Source organism: Chinchilla lanigera, unplaced genomic scaffold (genome assembly GCF_000276665.1).
Source record: "Chinchilla lanigera isolate Chin_1 unplaced genomic scaffold, ChiLan1.0 scaffold00024, whole genome shotgun sequence".
In the NCBI taxonomy this organism is placed as follows: Eukaryota; Metazoa; Chordata; class Mammalia; order Rodentia; family Chinchillidae; genus Chinchilla; species Chinchilla lanigera.
The window spans coordinates 21,812,607-21,827,767 of NW_004955425.1; the positions used below are offsets into that span (position 1 = coordinate 21,812,607).

Genomic DNA, 15,161 nt, shown 5'->3' on the forward strand with positions numbered 1-15,161 from the left:
ATAAAATAAAATGGAAAGTTTTAAACAGGAACGCTGTGGTTATAATATGCTCCAAACAGAAATCCTGCAACAGAAATGCATGTGAAGCTGTTTCAAAGCAATGAAAGCTAGGCTGGCGGCACATGTTTAAAATACCACCACTCGGGAGGCTGAGGCAGGAAGACTGTGGGTTCTATGGCAAGTGTGGGCTTCATAGTGAGTTCAAAACCAATTTGGAGGATATAGCAAGACTCTCTCAAAAAAAAAAAAACAAAACAAAACCAAGTAATAGAAACAAAGAACAAAAGAACAGAAAAGGCAATGAGAAGCAACGAGAAGTAGGTCATTACCTGCTTGAACATCCGGAGTCTGTCCAGTGTCCTCTGTCTCTCCTGACTCACCCAGGCACTTTTTTTTTCCTCTTCATCATGTAATCTTTCTCTTTTCTGGTAAACAAGAATATTTCATTATGCTGTGCGGGCAGGAGTGGGGTTTAATGAACACGCTGTGTTTTTGTTTTCCAAGACGAGATCAGGTCTTGTAGCCCAGACTGGCTCCAAACCAGGATCCTCCTGCCTCAGCCTCTCAAGTGCTGGGATTGTGGGTGTGTACTATGACTCCTGGCCTGAAATGCAAAGCTGTAACCCTGTTATACAATTCACTGTGATATGATGAACTAAAATATAATCATCTCAACTAAAAATTGCTTTTAACTTGATTTGGCCTTAAACAATTTTAGAATAAAATACTTCAAACATGCCATATTCCACTAACTCAAATACAGTTGACTTTAAATATAAAATTAAAACCAAATGTGGTGGACTATGCCTGTAACCCCAGCACTTTGGGAGGTTGATGTAGGAGGATTCTAAATCCAGCCCAGCTTGACGAACACCGTGATTACTGAAACCCTGCCTAAAAGTTTAAAAAAAAAAAGGATGGGGAATGTAGTAGCTCAGTTCAAAGACCCTAGGATTCCATCCCTAATACTGGAAAAATGATATTTTTTTTGAAAAGTTAGCAACTACTTGCTTAATGATTTAGATACTATATACATTTCCACCAAACTAACCAACAGGTAGGAAAAACATGCTTCTCTGGGCATGATGCTGTGCACCTGTAATCCATACATTCAGGAAGCTGAGGCAGGAGGACTGCCATGATTTTGCAAGACCCTTTCTCATATGAAGCAAAACAAAATATGCTTCAAAGGTTATTCATGAAACAATTGGCTTAACATTGCACTACACAGCTGGCAGTTATCTATTCAGAAATTTAAAACTTTTCCCATATTGTGAATCATCTAAAAAGTATATAATACAACCTTAATTTGGCAGAATGCATCTTAGTTAAACAAATGAGAGGTAGATGACTCTCCAGTAAGTAAACTGGCTATGACTGTTTTCCTGCTTTGTTTTTCAAAAACTGGAGAGGGGACCAGTAAACCTGGCAATTTCACATGGAAATTAACCTGCCTCTCCCATGCTTTCCCACCTTCCTTTTGAAATCCACTCAACGCTCTTATCCCACTGCCGCACCCCGCATTCCCAGCACTGTGTCCAGGGAAAGCTGTCAGTAATGAGAAGCTAGGGTGATCAGGACACGCACTTCTTTTCAATTCCTTAAAAAACAGGCGGGGGCGGGGGGGCAGATAAACTATGGATGAAAACAACCAAGAAAGTTAGATGATAGGCTATTTTAAGATATAATTCAGTAACATAATACTTATTTACACAAAAGGATATAAAAATCTCAGAGCCTGAAATATATTAACATGTACCGAAAGTACAAAGAGCAGCATAAAATGAGCAAACCTGAACAACCTGAACAAAATGAACAACCCCCTACATTACTAAAAATGGAAACTCAGCAGGGCAAGGGTCCTGCCATTGTTCTGATCATCTCAGTGACTGCGCTGAAATTATCATTAAACTGGACGGCCACAAAGTACTGGCAGGGAACCTTCGAATTAAAAATAGTAAGGCATCATAATTTTTCTTTTCTTTCTTAAAACCAACTGGAAACAAAGGGAATTTAAGAAGAAAACACTACCTCGAAATAAAACAAGACACCACTAACCTGAAGCTACATATGATGGTGCTGACTGCCAAGTGCAATCGATTTCTGACTAGAAGAAGAGACAGTACTGAGTCACCTTTAGATCCGTGCTATAAGAGAAAATTCTCTACAAAATAAACACTGAAAAATCCATCAGCTATCATCAGCTGAGAATGGTCTTCTACATGATTCCTCTACAGAATAATCAACGTGCAATATGGATGGAAGAGGAGGAAAAAGACAATACAGTACTGTATTTTATTTTCAGTAACCTTTCCCTGCTGAAGAAAAATGTAGTGTGTGAGGCAGGTTAAAGAAAGGAGGATGTGGCTAGGTGTGATGGCACACACCTGTAATCCCAGTATTCAGGAGGCTGAGGCAGGAGGATAGCCATGAGTTCGAGGCCAGCCTGAACTGCATAGTGAGACCCTGTCTCAAAAACAAAAAACCAAGAAAGGAGGATGTATAACAATCCAAATAGCCCACAACAGAGCAGGCTTCCAAAAGTCACAAGGTGAACAGACATAAGGGCCTTGTGAATGGCCAGGAAGGGACAGAGGAGCTCTCTGCTATGGGGACAGTGCAGGCCTGATGCCAAGGTGAGAAACAGTGAGAAAGGGAGTGGTATGGGATGCAGAGGTGGTTGCATACTTTATACTTTACAGGAGGGTGCTGGCTTCTACATGACAGCTGTAGTGGAAATGAAACCCCCTGCCTTAAGACATCACATGAAAGAACAAAAAGGTGAAAATCAGCTGAAGACAACATTCACCAAAGAACCTGGTGTGGACATCAGTGGTGTTCTTTATTTAAAGAGAGAACCTAACAGATGCAGAAATGGCTCACGCTAACCTGATACACAATCATCCCCAGGTAAGGGTTTAGACTTCCAGAGGAAGGACAAATTCTCCTGGGAGTCAGTCAGGAAAATCAAGTATCCTGTGGGGTAGGGTGGGCCTCAGCCCTCTTCACTGAACATTCCACACAGGGCAGCAGAGTCTTCAAGATTCCAGCACAGGGAAATGACCCAACCAAGCCATCCACTCTGCATGAAGATGATAAACGGGCATCCCGTGACATGCAGGAATTCAGAAAATACAACCAGCATAAAACTCCCCAACAGTACCTTGATGGAATGTAATCAACTTCAGAGGAACAAAAATGAACTCAGAAGCAAAAGGCTGCTAAGAGGATTACTGCTAAGCACTGAACTCCCTAAATCTAAACAACCAAGAGTTAAGAATAAATGGCCAAGAACAAGAATTGTGTAATGTTATTTTTACATTGTGAAGGCTTGTGGCGAACTGAATAGTGGAGGAAAGAGCTAGTGCTATCAAACCCCACTGGAGAGAAAGTGAAGCTCAACCTTTCCAACTCAGCCAACTGAGGGAGGCCGATGGTGCACTACCCCAGCTTAGGGATGCCTGGTGTTGAGGAGCAGAGAAGACGATGAGGGGTTAGGTGTTCATCTCTGAGAACACAGTTTTAGGACACTAGACACTCTTCAGAGAATCACGCTGAACTCACGTAAACACAGACTTCCTGAGAAACTGCACAGGCAAACCCTGAGAAAGTTAGGCTGGAAACAGGTCTAACAGCTGGGAGACACTCTTAGCAAAGTGGGGAGTGGAGGCCAAGTTTTATTAACTGTGTGGCCAGAGGCCAGGTGGTAGCTGCTGGCTAGGCATGACAGTCAGGCTTAATTGAACTTTAAAGGGCTCAGGAGCCCCTGGGAAATAGTAAAGCACACCTCGGGGTACGTGGTCATGAAGTGTGACCTCGGGGTTGATATCTCTGGCCACCCAAGGTGAGCAGCATCTGTCTACTTTGGAGCCAGCCAGTCATGGACTGAAACCTCTGAAACCATGAGCCTTAAGTTGTGGGCGTCAGGTATCTTCTCCCAGAGAGAAAACAAACATGCCAGGGCCAGGAGAGCCACCCTGTTTCCTAATGGGATGAATGCTCATGTGGTGGCACCGAGACCAATTCTACATGTTCTCTCTAGGTAGTGGTGGGCTAGAGCCTTTGGATATAGATCCATCTCCCAGGATTTATGGCAACAGGAACAGGGAATTATGGGTGAGTGTCCTTTTACAGAGGCCAGAAAGACCTTCTGCATTTAGAGCCCTAGGAGAGGATCATAATAATTCTCAATGATTAATTATGTCCCACTACAAAGCCAGTCACTTCTCAATAGAAGCCTCAGATGCCAGAAGACTTGCTATCTAGTCTTAAAGGTTTCTAAAGGGAAAACCAACGTGAGTATGTATATGACCTGAGGTCTGAACTTTTTTATTTTTTGGTTTTATGAGACAGAGTTCACCATGTAGAGCTCAAGTGGGCCTACAGCTCATGGCAATTCTCCCGCCTCAGCATCCCTGGTGCCAGAATTTCAGGCACGTGCCACCACAACGGGCTTTGAGCTCTGCATTTAAAGCAGACATAAAGGTTCCGTATGGATTTTTCCCTTTTGAGATAAAAACCTAGCCAGGTATGGTGGTGCACGCCTGTAATCCCAGCACTCAGGAGGCTAAGGCAGCACGATCATAGCAAGTTTGAGGACAGCCTGGGCTACATAATGAGTTCAAACCCAGCTGGTACTACATAGTGAGACCCTGTCTCAGACAGGAGAAGGAGAGAGGGAGAGACAGGGAGAGGGAGAAAGAAGGGAGGGAGGGAACGCAGGCAGGCAGGCATGCTGGCCTAGAATTGCTCAAGGACATAATTAGGCAAGCACCCCCAACTCACCACTCCTGTCTCTACTCCATGTTCCCATCTGCCCACAGGGCTGGAACAACCAACCCTCCTAACTCAGCTGAGCTGTTACAAACTACAGTGCATCTGGAAACCACTAGGATAGGGGAGTGTATCTTCCCACTGCCGATATTTAACATATATTTTATCCAGTAGGCCCTTGCGCTGAGGCACTGAGAAAAATCTACTTGCTATCCAGAGATATTTAGATTGAGTTTCATTTGTGAGCAAGCATCTCCAAACACCATGTATGAAACAGAGCAGCACTGTGTTCAGAGATAGAGAACCACAGAGTAACCACACTGCTCATCTCTTAGGACACCGAAAGTCAATCGTATTATAATCTGGAAGATTCCAGATGGAGGAGAATGGTTTCACTCTCCAGAGATGAACCGATGAGGCTGTGTGAGGAAACAGGAACTATATGCAGAACATTAAATGGTACCATCGTGCCCAAAGCACAGCTGTAACTGGCAGCACTGCGGTGAACACCCGTTTGCCGCTTTACCTAGGTAACTTCCATCAAACCACTTACTGATCCCAAGACCCAAGTTCATTTACCCATGAGTGTTGGAGGGACAGCCGTTAGAGGTAATCTAAGAGACCTGGGTTTCTGCTAACATTGCTTGGGGGCGGGAGGAGTTATGCAGGTATGCTCACCTTGAGAAATTTAAGTCATGCACTTTTCTCTACAGCAACCTTCAGTAAAACATTTTCTTTTCTTTTTTGTTTTCTAAGGCAAGATTTTGCTATGCAGTTCAGGCCTGGAATTAGCAGCGCTCCTTCTGCCTCTGCCTCTCGGGTGCTGGCATTGCAGGAGTGTGCCACGACACCTGACTTAAAACTCCCCCCTCATCTTTTTGAGACAAGGTTTCTCTATGCAGTTCAGGCTGACCTTGAATTCGCAGTGACCCTCCTGCCTCAGCCTCTCCAGTCCCAAGATTACAGGCATAAGCAACCATACATACCTAGCTAACATTTTCTTAACAAGATATTATTATTATTGTTTTATTTTATTTTATTTTTTGGCTTTTTTGAGATAAGGTGTTGCCATGTAGTGCAGGCTGGCTTTGAATTTCACTTATGCCATCCAGACTGGCCTCAAACTCCTGGTGATCCTCCAGCCCCAGCCTCCCAAATGCTGGGAACAATGTATTATTTTTAAGAAATAACAGACAGTGATTGGGTACAACATGTGTCAGACCATAGAGGAAGTAGGCAATCTTAAAAGAAACCACTATAGCCGGGTGTGGTGGTATACAACTGTAATCCCAGCACTTGGAGGCTGAGGCAGGAGGATTGCTGCAAGTTCGAGGACAACTTGGACTACAAAGTGAGTTCCAACATAGAGACCCTGTCTCAAAAAACAAAACATAAAAGAAGCCATTGTGAACAAGAAATTATGGATTATAGATACCACAAACGACAGCTTAAAATATTCCATGTATACTTTCTACAAGTGAAATCCATGAATTGAGTGTAGTTAAATAAAACTTTTTTTTTAGTATTAATGTTACTTAACTTTTTGCAGATCTAGGGATTAACTGAGGGGCTTGCACTATGCCAGGCAAACCCTCTACCACTGATCTACATCCCCAGCCCAAGCATGTTGTTTTGATGAACAAAACTGACTTGTTTCCTGGACATAATTTTATTCTCTTACTCAGTTTGTCTCTGAAGGCCCCCCCCCAAAAAGAGGCAGTATAATACCTAGCCCTCATATTTTCTTCCCAAGAAATTCTTTAAAAGGTGGTTTAAAACTAGCTTTGAAAAGATAATCTATTTTGATCTAAAGTAACTCTCATTTTCCTTCATGCAGGTGAAAGAGTGACCTTGAGAAGGAGTCATTCTCTGACAGTTAGGTACTTCACCTGATGCTATTCAGCCAAACTGTAAGATGATATTCATCTCTGAGATTCTAGTAATTATTCATTTTCCCATTTTTACCCCTTTTGTCCCTCAACACTCCTTGAAGAAGAGTCTGAACAGTTTATCGGCCACTTCATCCACAAAGTACTGGCATTTTACCAGAAACCAATGTCTTCATGTAGAAAGAAATTCTAAGCATGGAATCGCTGTAACTAAGATGTTAACCCCAGGTACAAAGAGGGCACTCAGAAGCATCTTTACTCACGGAGCTGCCTTGCTTTTCCCTTGTCTAGTCTCACAAAGCAGTTACTGACCACGGAAACAGACACAGGGTGGGGAGTTAAGTCATATTTCTAGCTTCTAAGAGAAAGGTAATTTTTACAGTTGATGGGCAGCTTGGTTAATTTTATATGTTTAAGAGTAAAGAGCAGCTTTAGTTAAAATGAGCTTAAAGGATGAAGAGATAAATTTAAGTCATTTGGCCTTAAGTGTGAGCGCTAAAGAAAGAACATTTTTAATATAAGCAAATACAGAGATATGGTTATTTGGCATTTGTGATATTTAACTACAAATCACTAATGCTAAGGCATAGATACATTTTAAAAAACCTATCAGGATAACACTGGAGGCACGATGAGTGAAGAGCAGTACCAGGATGGAAGCAAGGTTCTACTGTAAGTTATATGAAGTGAACTGACACTCTCAGCAACCTAGGACATGAAGGGAAACTTCCCAGCTTGATGAGGGATTTTTACCAGGTAACACCACACTTAATGTAAGAAAATACAGCATTCTGCTAACATCAAGAAGAAGCTGTATGCACCCTCTTCACTTCTTTTTTCAACACATAATGGAACAGCTAATGCAACAGGATAAGATGGAAATAAAAGACAAGCAGATTAAGAGAAAAAGTTGCAGATGTAGACAATATAAACTCTCTAAGTAAAAATACAAGACAAAAATAATCCTGAAATAAGTCATTTCAACAAGGTTGATGCACATGAGTCAAAGTTTTCTAATATATGCACCAACAATGAACCAACTAGAGTTTGAAAATTAAAAACATTATTATATTACCACCAACCTCAACCAAAAGAAATAGGGAATTTTACATACATACATACTCCTAGACATACAAAACCTAAGAAAACTGATGAATGAAACAAAAGAAGAGCTAAATAAATGACAGAGATAATCCTTATTTATGGACATGGAAATGTAGTATTTAAGATGTCTCTGCAACTTGATGTGCAGCTTCAATGTGGTTCCAATCCAAATGACAGCTAATTATTTTGTGTATTATCAACAAGCTGACTCTAAAGCTTAAAGAGGCAAAAGATCTAAATCAACAGAACAGAACAGAACAGAACAGAACAGAGAGCACACATACTAGCTGGGCCTGGTGGTATACACTTGTAATCTCAGCACTTACTAGGTTGAGTGCAGTTTGAGGCAGCCTGGGCTACATACCGAGTTTAAGCCTAGTATGGACCATAATCCAAACAGCAGACCCATACAGACAGATTTTTTACTGTGAGGCAAACATATTTCAATGGAGCTACCTGACAGTCTTTAAACAATGACAGTGATGCTAGAACAACTATACACACAAATGCAAACAAAACAAAACAAAACCTAGGAAAAGAGCTTATACTTTTCACAAAAATTAACTCAAAATCAATACCTAAATATAAAAGGCAAAGCCATAAACTTCTATAAGATAACGCAGAAGAAAATATCCTTGAATTTGGCAATGTCTCAGGGCAGGTAGCACTCACACCCTTAATCCCAGTGCCCTTGATCCTAGCATTGCACCAGGAATCAATTTCAGGGTCATATACTCTAGATCTCCAGCCACTTCTGAAAAACCCCACCTATCTGTTCCTCAAAGGACATGAAGAACACATGAAGAACAAAACAAATGAAACAAAACAAAACAAACCTGATCTCCCATATTTAAAGATCCAATCAGGAAAATGCCATCTGAGATGAATACACACTTCTCAGATGAAGAAATACAAACAGCAAATAAATATAAGAAAAAATGTTCAACATGATTGGCTCATTCAAGAGATGCAAATTAAAACAACAATGAGATTCCATCTCACCACAGAAAGAATGACTATCATCAAGAAATCAACCAATAACAATTGCTCTAGTGACTATGGGGAAAGAGGAATCCTTCTCCATTACTGGTGGGACTATAGACTGGTATAATCACTATGGAAATCAGTGTGGAGAGTCCTCAAAAAACTAGGATTAGAGGTCCCATTTGACTCACTTTTCCCCTTCTGGGTATTTTCCTAGAAGAATTAAAAACAGTATACCACAGTGATATATATGTACCCATGTTTATAGCAGCACAATTTGTAATAGCTACATCTTAGAAATCAACCTATCAACGGAGGAATGGATGAAAAAGATGTGGTCTTTGTATACAATGGAGTACTACTCAGCCATAAAGGATAAACTGGAGACTTTTGTAAGTAAATGCACATACCTACCTCGAGACCATACTCGTGAAATAAATCAGACTCACATATGTAAACATTGTATTGGCTCCCTAGTGTGAGAAGCTGAAAGAGTGAGATCTAAAATGTACAGTAGATATTGTGAAACAGGAAGAAACTGTTCAAAAGGAAAGAGAAATTGGGATGGGGGAAAGGAGAAAAGGACGAAGGAAAATAAACAAAAATATATATATATTATACACACACACAGTAGTTAAGACAGTTATACTACTCATTTTTCTTAATTCATTGAAAAGAAAGGGTTGTTCTAATATTATTTGGATAATTAAATGCCAGTATCTTGTACTCTGAGTAACTAAATTAACAATACACAATGTATTAATCATTGTTACTCTATTAACTCATTTTGAAATTTTGTTTTTTTCTCTTTAAAATCAAATTTTAAAAAAAGTGAACCTAGGACTGCATGAGGCTTTGGGGGGCTATCTAGACACAAATCGCAAAAATTAGACTCTGCTAAAGTAAAACTTTCTTCTGGGAAGGAAGCTACACACTGGGAGAAAATATTTGGAAAAGATACATGTGCTAAAGAATTGTTACCCAAAATATACCAAGAGCTCCTAAAACACAGTAGGAAAACAAAAGCTCAACAACCAAGCAAATGAGCTGAACAACTTGCAAAAATGATATACAGATGACAAATGCGTATACGAAAGGATGTTTAACATCATATGTCACTGGACAACTGTACGCTAAGAGACACTGGAGGGAGGGCCCCCGGCGCATGGAGCCATGGGCAGGGAGCGCCGGTCTTTGGACCGGCGGCTCACTCCCTGCTTCGTAGGCCCCTGGAAGGAGGGTTTCTGGCACACAGGGAGCCACGGGCGGGGAGCGCCGGTCTTCTGGCTGGCTAGCTTCCTGCCTCGTAGGCCCCTGGAGGGCCCCTGGCGCACGGGAAGCCATGTGGCGGCGAGCGCTGTTGTGCACTGGCCCTTAGGCCGGCCGCCGCTGCTCAATTGAGAACTATCATGACACAGAGAAACAATGACACAATTGGCCCACCATGCACCGACTGCAGATGCCTACCCACGGACATGTGTGAATCATTCAAACTTTGAACAACCCCTGGGAATACATGCCATACAACGGGCCACTCTTGCTCCTGCCATTGTGAACCAGAAAGATCCAGAGCCAGCGGAGGAGCAGCTGCTGAACAAGGACTCAGAGAACATGAGAATGCAGACTAAGCCCATGGAGTCAGAGGTCCTGTGGACTGGGGTCACAAGAGCCGCTCAGGAGCTGTAAACCAGGAGGACCTTGCACAATACCTCCAGAGACTCCCTGGAAGCCATTCTTCCCCTGACAGTATAGGCTGTGGTGAAGCTCCAGAGAAGTCTGCAGCAGGATTCCTTCTGCCTGTGCTGACAGTTGGGGAGAGGACACTAACTGGTTGTGGGGTCCCAATGCGATGGGAAGTTGGAAAGAAAACACTACAAAATATGGCTTTTGCCCCAGATGGCTCACTTGATTTTTGACAACCCTTAGGCTGTAACTACTTGTTGGATCCTTTTTGTGTATCTCTGTCTTCCTGAGAAACCACTTTGAAGATACCACCATGTATTACAGCAGTCATTGATATTTTTCTACTAACGTATCCATAACTCTGTAATGTTTGTGTTGTTCCTATCCTATTTCATAAATGGATCCATGTTTATTATTATATGTTTCCTACAACAACCATTGAGAATTACCGAATGATTATTCAGTAACTGGTCACTCATGTATAGTTCTATTTATATTCTTTAGAAGCCACTTTGAAGATACCTAAGTATAGTACAACAAGTACTGATAATCTCCTACCTATTTTGTCTGTAACTCACTATCATTTGTCTATTTGTTTTCCTGAGAAACTATCTTGTAGATAACAATATGTAAAACAATAACCATTGATAATTTCCTACCACTTTGTCTGTAATTTGGTAAGCCCCCCCTATTATTGTTATCCTTCTTTTACTCTTTAAAATAAAAAAAAAATTAAAAAAATAAATAAATAAAAAAGAGACACTATGACACATCTTCTTAAAACACCAAAAATTCAAAACCCTGACAAGAGCAAAAGCTAGACAGGTGTAAAGAACTCCAACTCCCATCCATATGTCACTGGTGGGAATGCAAACTGGTACAGTTACTTTGGAGGGCAATTTGGCATCACAAAACTAAATGTACTACATACTATCCAGCAATCAATGCCTTTGGTATATTTACCCAAATGACTTGAAACGTGTGTACCAAGAATGTTACATGGATGTTTATAGCAGTTTTATCCATAATTGCTAAGGCTTGGAAGGAACCAAGATGTCCCAAGAGGAGAATGGATAAACTGTTTACATAAGAAGATATTATTCAGCACTAAATGTAAGTGAGCCATCAAGCCACAAAGAGACAGAGGAACCTTAAATGCTTATTACTAAATAAAGGAAGTCAGTATGAATAGGCAACACACTGTACTATCCCTACCATGTCTGACAGAAAAACCCACACTGTGGAGACAGTAAAACAAGCAGTGATTGCAAGGGGTCTGGGGGCAGGGAGGAATGAATAGGTGGAACAAAGGGATGTTTAGGGCAGTAAAACTCTTCTGTGTGTTACTGTAATAGATTTATTCAGCTATACAATTCTCTACAGATTTTATCCACTCTGAGACATGTAAAAAATGAGCTTTGTCGCAAGTCTGGTAGTCCAAACTTACCAGTTGTACTGTGTGATGGGTTCTATATTCATCTTCACTCTGAAAACGCTGCTGGAATTTTTCATTGTGTTTTGCAATACAGATTTCCTATAAATACATAAAGTATGTTTTAATAAAAGTGAAAATTAAAAAGACCACCCCAAAGCTTGATACGTAAGTGTGTAGGTAACCTTAATATATACTTACACAGCAAAGTACAAAGTAAAATCCACTTGTTGTTTCTCACCTGAACTGCTGCGGAAGTATAAACCAAATAAGCAGGGTCTTACAAGACTCTACTAAATTATTTCTCTCCACCTCCTACTGCCTCTTCCAGGGGAGGAGGCATGTAGCTAGGTGGAGGGGAAATCTTTAGATAATCTCAAGTCTCTGCTTCAGCTATGAGGTCTGGCCAGAAGATTCTGGTCTCACTATATTCTTTAACCAAGTGGCAAAAAGAGAATATACAACTGTTGGCATAGTCTGTATTTCTCGAGTCTTTGCTGATGAATTAAAGATCATGATTTTGTGTGGACTAATTTAAACAGTACGACACAATTTTAATAGTTTGGTCATAGTTATCAGAGCTAAGACACTGTTAAAGACTAAAAAGTCAGAATTATTGTAAAACTTTATTTAAAAATTATTTCAAATTTATGCGTATTCTAATCACCTTATAAAAGACATCTTTGCTGCAAGACTCAGGGGTGGGTGACACATCAAGTGAATAAGAATAAGGACACACTCATCTTTTTATGAGCCTGCCTTTCCACTGGATGGCACAGAGCAGCAGCAGGTAAATGTTTCTTTATAAAATAATATATACTATAATCTGATTAGCACTCTTCTGCAATACCAAACAATCATAATATACCTATGTCCTTCTTTATGTAACTACCCTTAAGGGAAGTCTTCTAGGTAAGAAGATTAAGAGTACAAGGAATGATCAAAATACAGAGTGTTTAAATGTTTAAAAATTATTACAGTAAAAGACACTGTCACTAATTTCCCTCAAATCCCCCCCCTCTTTATTTTTTTTTTGTCTTTTTTGAGACAGTCTCACTATGCAGTTCAGGCTGGCCTTGAGCTCACTTTGTAGCCCAGGCTGGCCTCAAACTCACAGTGATCTTTCTGCCTCAGCCTCCTGAGAGCGGGGATTATAGGCTTACAGGCATGTGCCACCACACCCAGCTTCCCCCCTCACTTTAAACACACTTATCTTGTCATCTTGCCACTTTCTGAGGCAGTTCTGGAAGTCCTCTTTCATGTCTTTACTCAAAAAACGATAAACAGTGTGATGAATGCTGTTGGTCTGTGCCACCCAATGGGAAGGCAGCCTCATAAAAACATTACCATGTGTCTTCACCCACCTATTCACAGGATGTGGCACCCTGTAACTTCTAGCTCAAGTCAAAATAACCCTAAGTCAGGATACTGAGGCAACCATGACAGTGCAACTGAAGATATTCACAGGAAAGAAGAGGACTCCAAGAAAGTGGCAAGTGAGTGTTTGACCAACGGGGAATATGTGGACGGGGTTTCAGTGACAATGTCTTTTACTGGAATAAATTTTTAAAACATTTAAATAGTCACCATGTTTTTCAATCACACTTCATATTTTCTAACATTCAAAGCTACACCCAATCGTTCTTTTAATGAGAGCAAGTTATAACGTCCTTGAAAGTCAGTGAACATTTTTTAAAAAGACAGTGTCTTGCTAGTAGTTCAGGCTGACCTTGAACTCACTATGTGGGGGCCAGGCTAGCCTCTTAATTTGCAATTCTCCTGCCTCAGCCTCATGGGTAAAGGTAGTAAATTGCATCTGAATCATCTTCCTCATTGTGTTGTACTCTTACCTTCCCAACAAGATTCTGTAGAGTGTGGCTGAGAACACAAAGAGAGTATTATATAACGTAATGATATAATGATAGACCGACATAGCATGCTACAGTGATTAAGTTACACTTCTTCCCTGTCCTGGCTGCTCATCCTTGAGTGATTTAATTACTAAAAGCCTTGGTCTCCTTGCTTAGAAAATGAAGATACGAGTCTATATCACATTATCCAAGAGTGAGATCAGATATATCCTGAAATTCATTTTCTTTTTGTATTTCAGAATAGTGGAATATTGCACACACCACATATTACCTAATAACCTGGGCAAGTGCTGAAGTGAGATGTATAAATATGCCAAGTGAGTGATACTAAAATAATAACTAATTTTGTGTTGTTTGGGTCTGGTTTTGCCATCAAATGAAGTATGAAAATACTGCTAATTTTCAAGCTTTCTAGATTTCAGGCAAGGGATCATGCTATTTGGCTACTAGAAGCATAAAGAAGATAAAATGCACAGAGAGCAGTATTATTTCCATTATTCTTCTTGAAATATTTTATCACAGAACATTGACTTCTGGTACATGCCTGTAATCCTAGTACTCAGGAGGCTGAGGCATGAAGATTGTGGTGAGTTCCAAGGCAGCCTGAACTATATAGTGAGACCCTTTTCAAAAACAAAAACCACCCAGCTGGACATGGTGGCCCACGCCTATAATCCCAGCACTCAGGAGGCTGAGGCAGGAGGATTGTTGCGAGTTCGAGGCCAGCCTGAGCTACAAAGTGAGCTCAAGTTCAGCCTGAACAGCATGGTGAGACCCTGTCTCAAAAAGACAAAAGAGAACAAAAACAAAAACAAAAAAGAAAAAATACTGACTTGTCCTGAGGACTTGTCCTGAGGACACAGCCAGGAGCTAGGGCATAGTTTGTTTCTAGGCAGAACTATACCCTGGAGTATGCAAATCCCACAGTGGGTGCTAGTAAGTGACACAGCCACCCAGAAGCCAATGCTCCCAAGTGTACTGGTGTGTAGACAAGGACATACAAGACAGTGACACAGCAAGGTGTATTTTAATTTTCCATCTTTCTGAGAGCTTTCTTTTTAGAACTTTAGTATTTCAGATTCCCCCCCTTTTCAGCCTTATGTCACTCTTCACTCCCTCTGTGTCCCTAGCACATTGACTGGTAGGCTTGAGGGGCAGGGGGCAGGGTGCAGGTGTAAAAGGACAACCCACTAGGTGGCAATATTTCCATCTCAGATTTACATTAATGTACGAAGGCAGAAGGAATATTGATTAGACTGGTAACGCACTAATACACTGCAAAGAGGGAAAAGCACAGGGGCCAGTTCAGTCTGATTCAGACACTTGTGTCTCTCCTGGTCATCTTGTCTGGGTGTGCAGCCAGTTCCCTCTGCACCACCCTTGCTGGACCACTGTGACCAAACACACAGAACATCCCTGCCCCAT

General features: G+C 41.1%; 1 protein-coding gene across 1 annotated transcript in view; it reads right to left on the bottom strand.

Moving 5' to 3' along the window:
• Window positions 1-15,161, bottom strand: part of Jmy (junction mediating and regulatory protein, p53 cofactor) — a gene marked incomplete at its 5' end in the record, with an annotated part of 102,777 nt that overhangs the window by 12,494 nt on the left and 75,122 nt on the right. Inside the window, 2 exon segments of the mRNA XM_013514877.1 lie at window positions 330-425; window positions 11,881-11,967. Of these exon segments, the coding sequence (XP_013370331.1) occupies window positions 330-425; window positions 11,881-11,967 (183 nt within the window).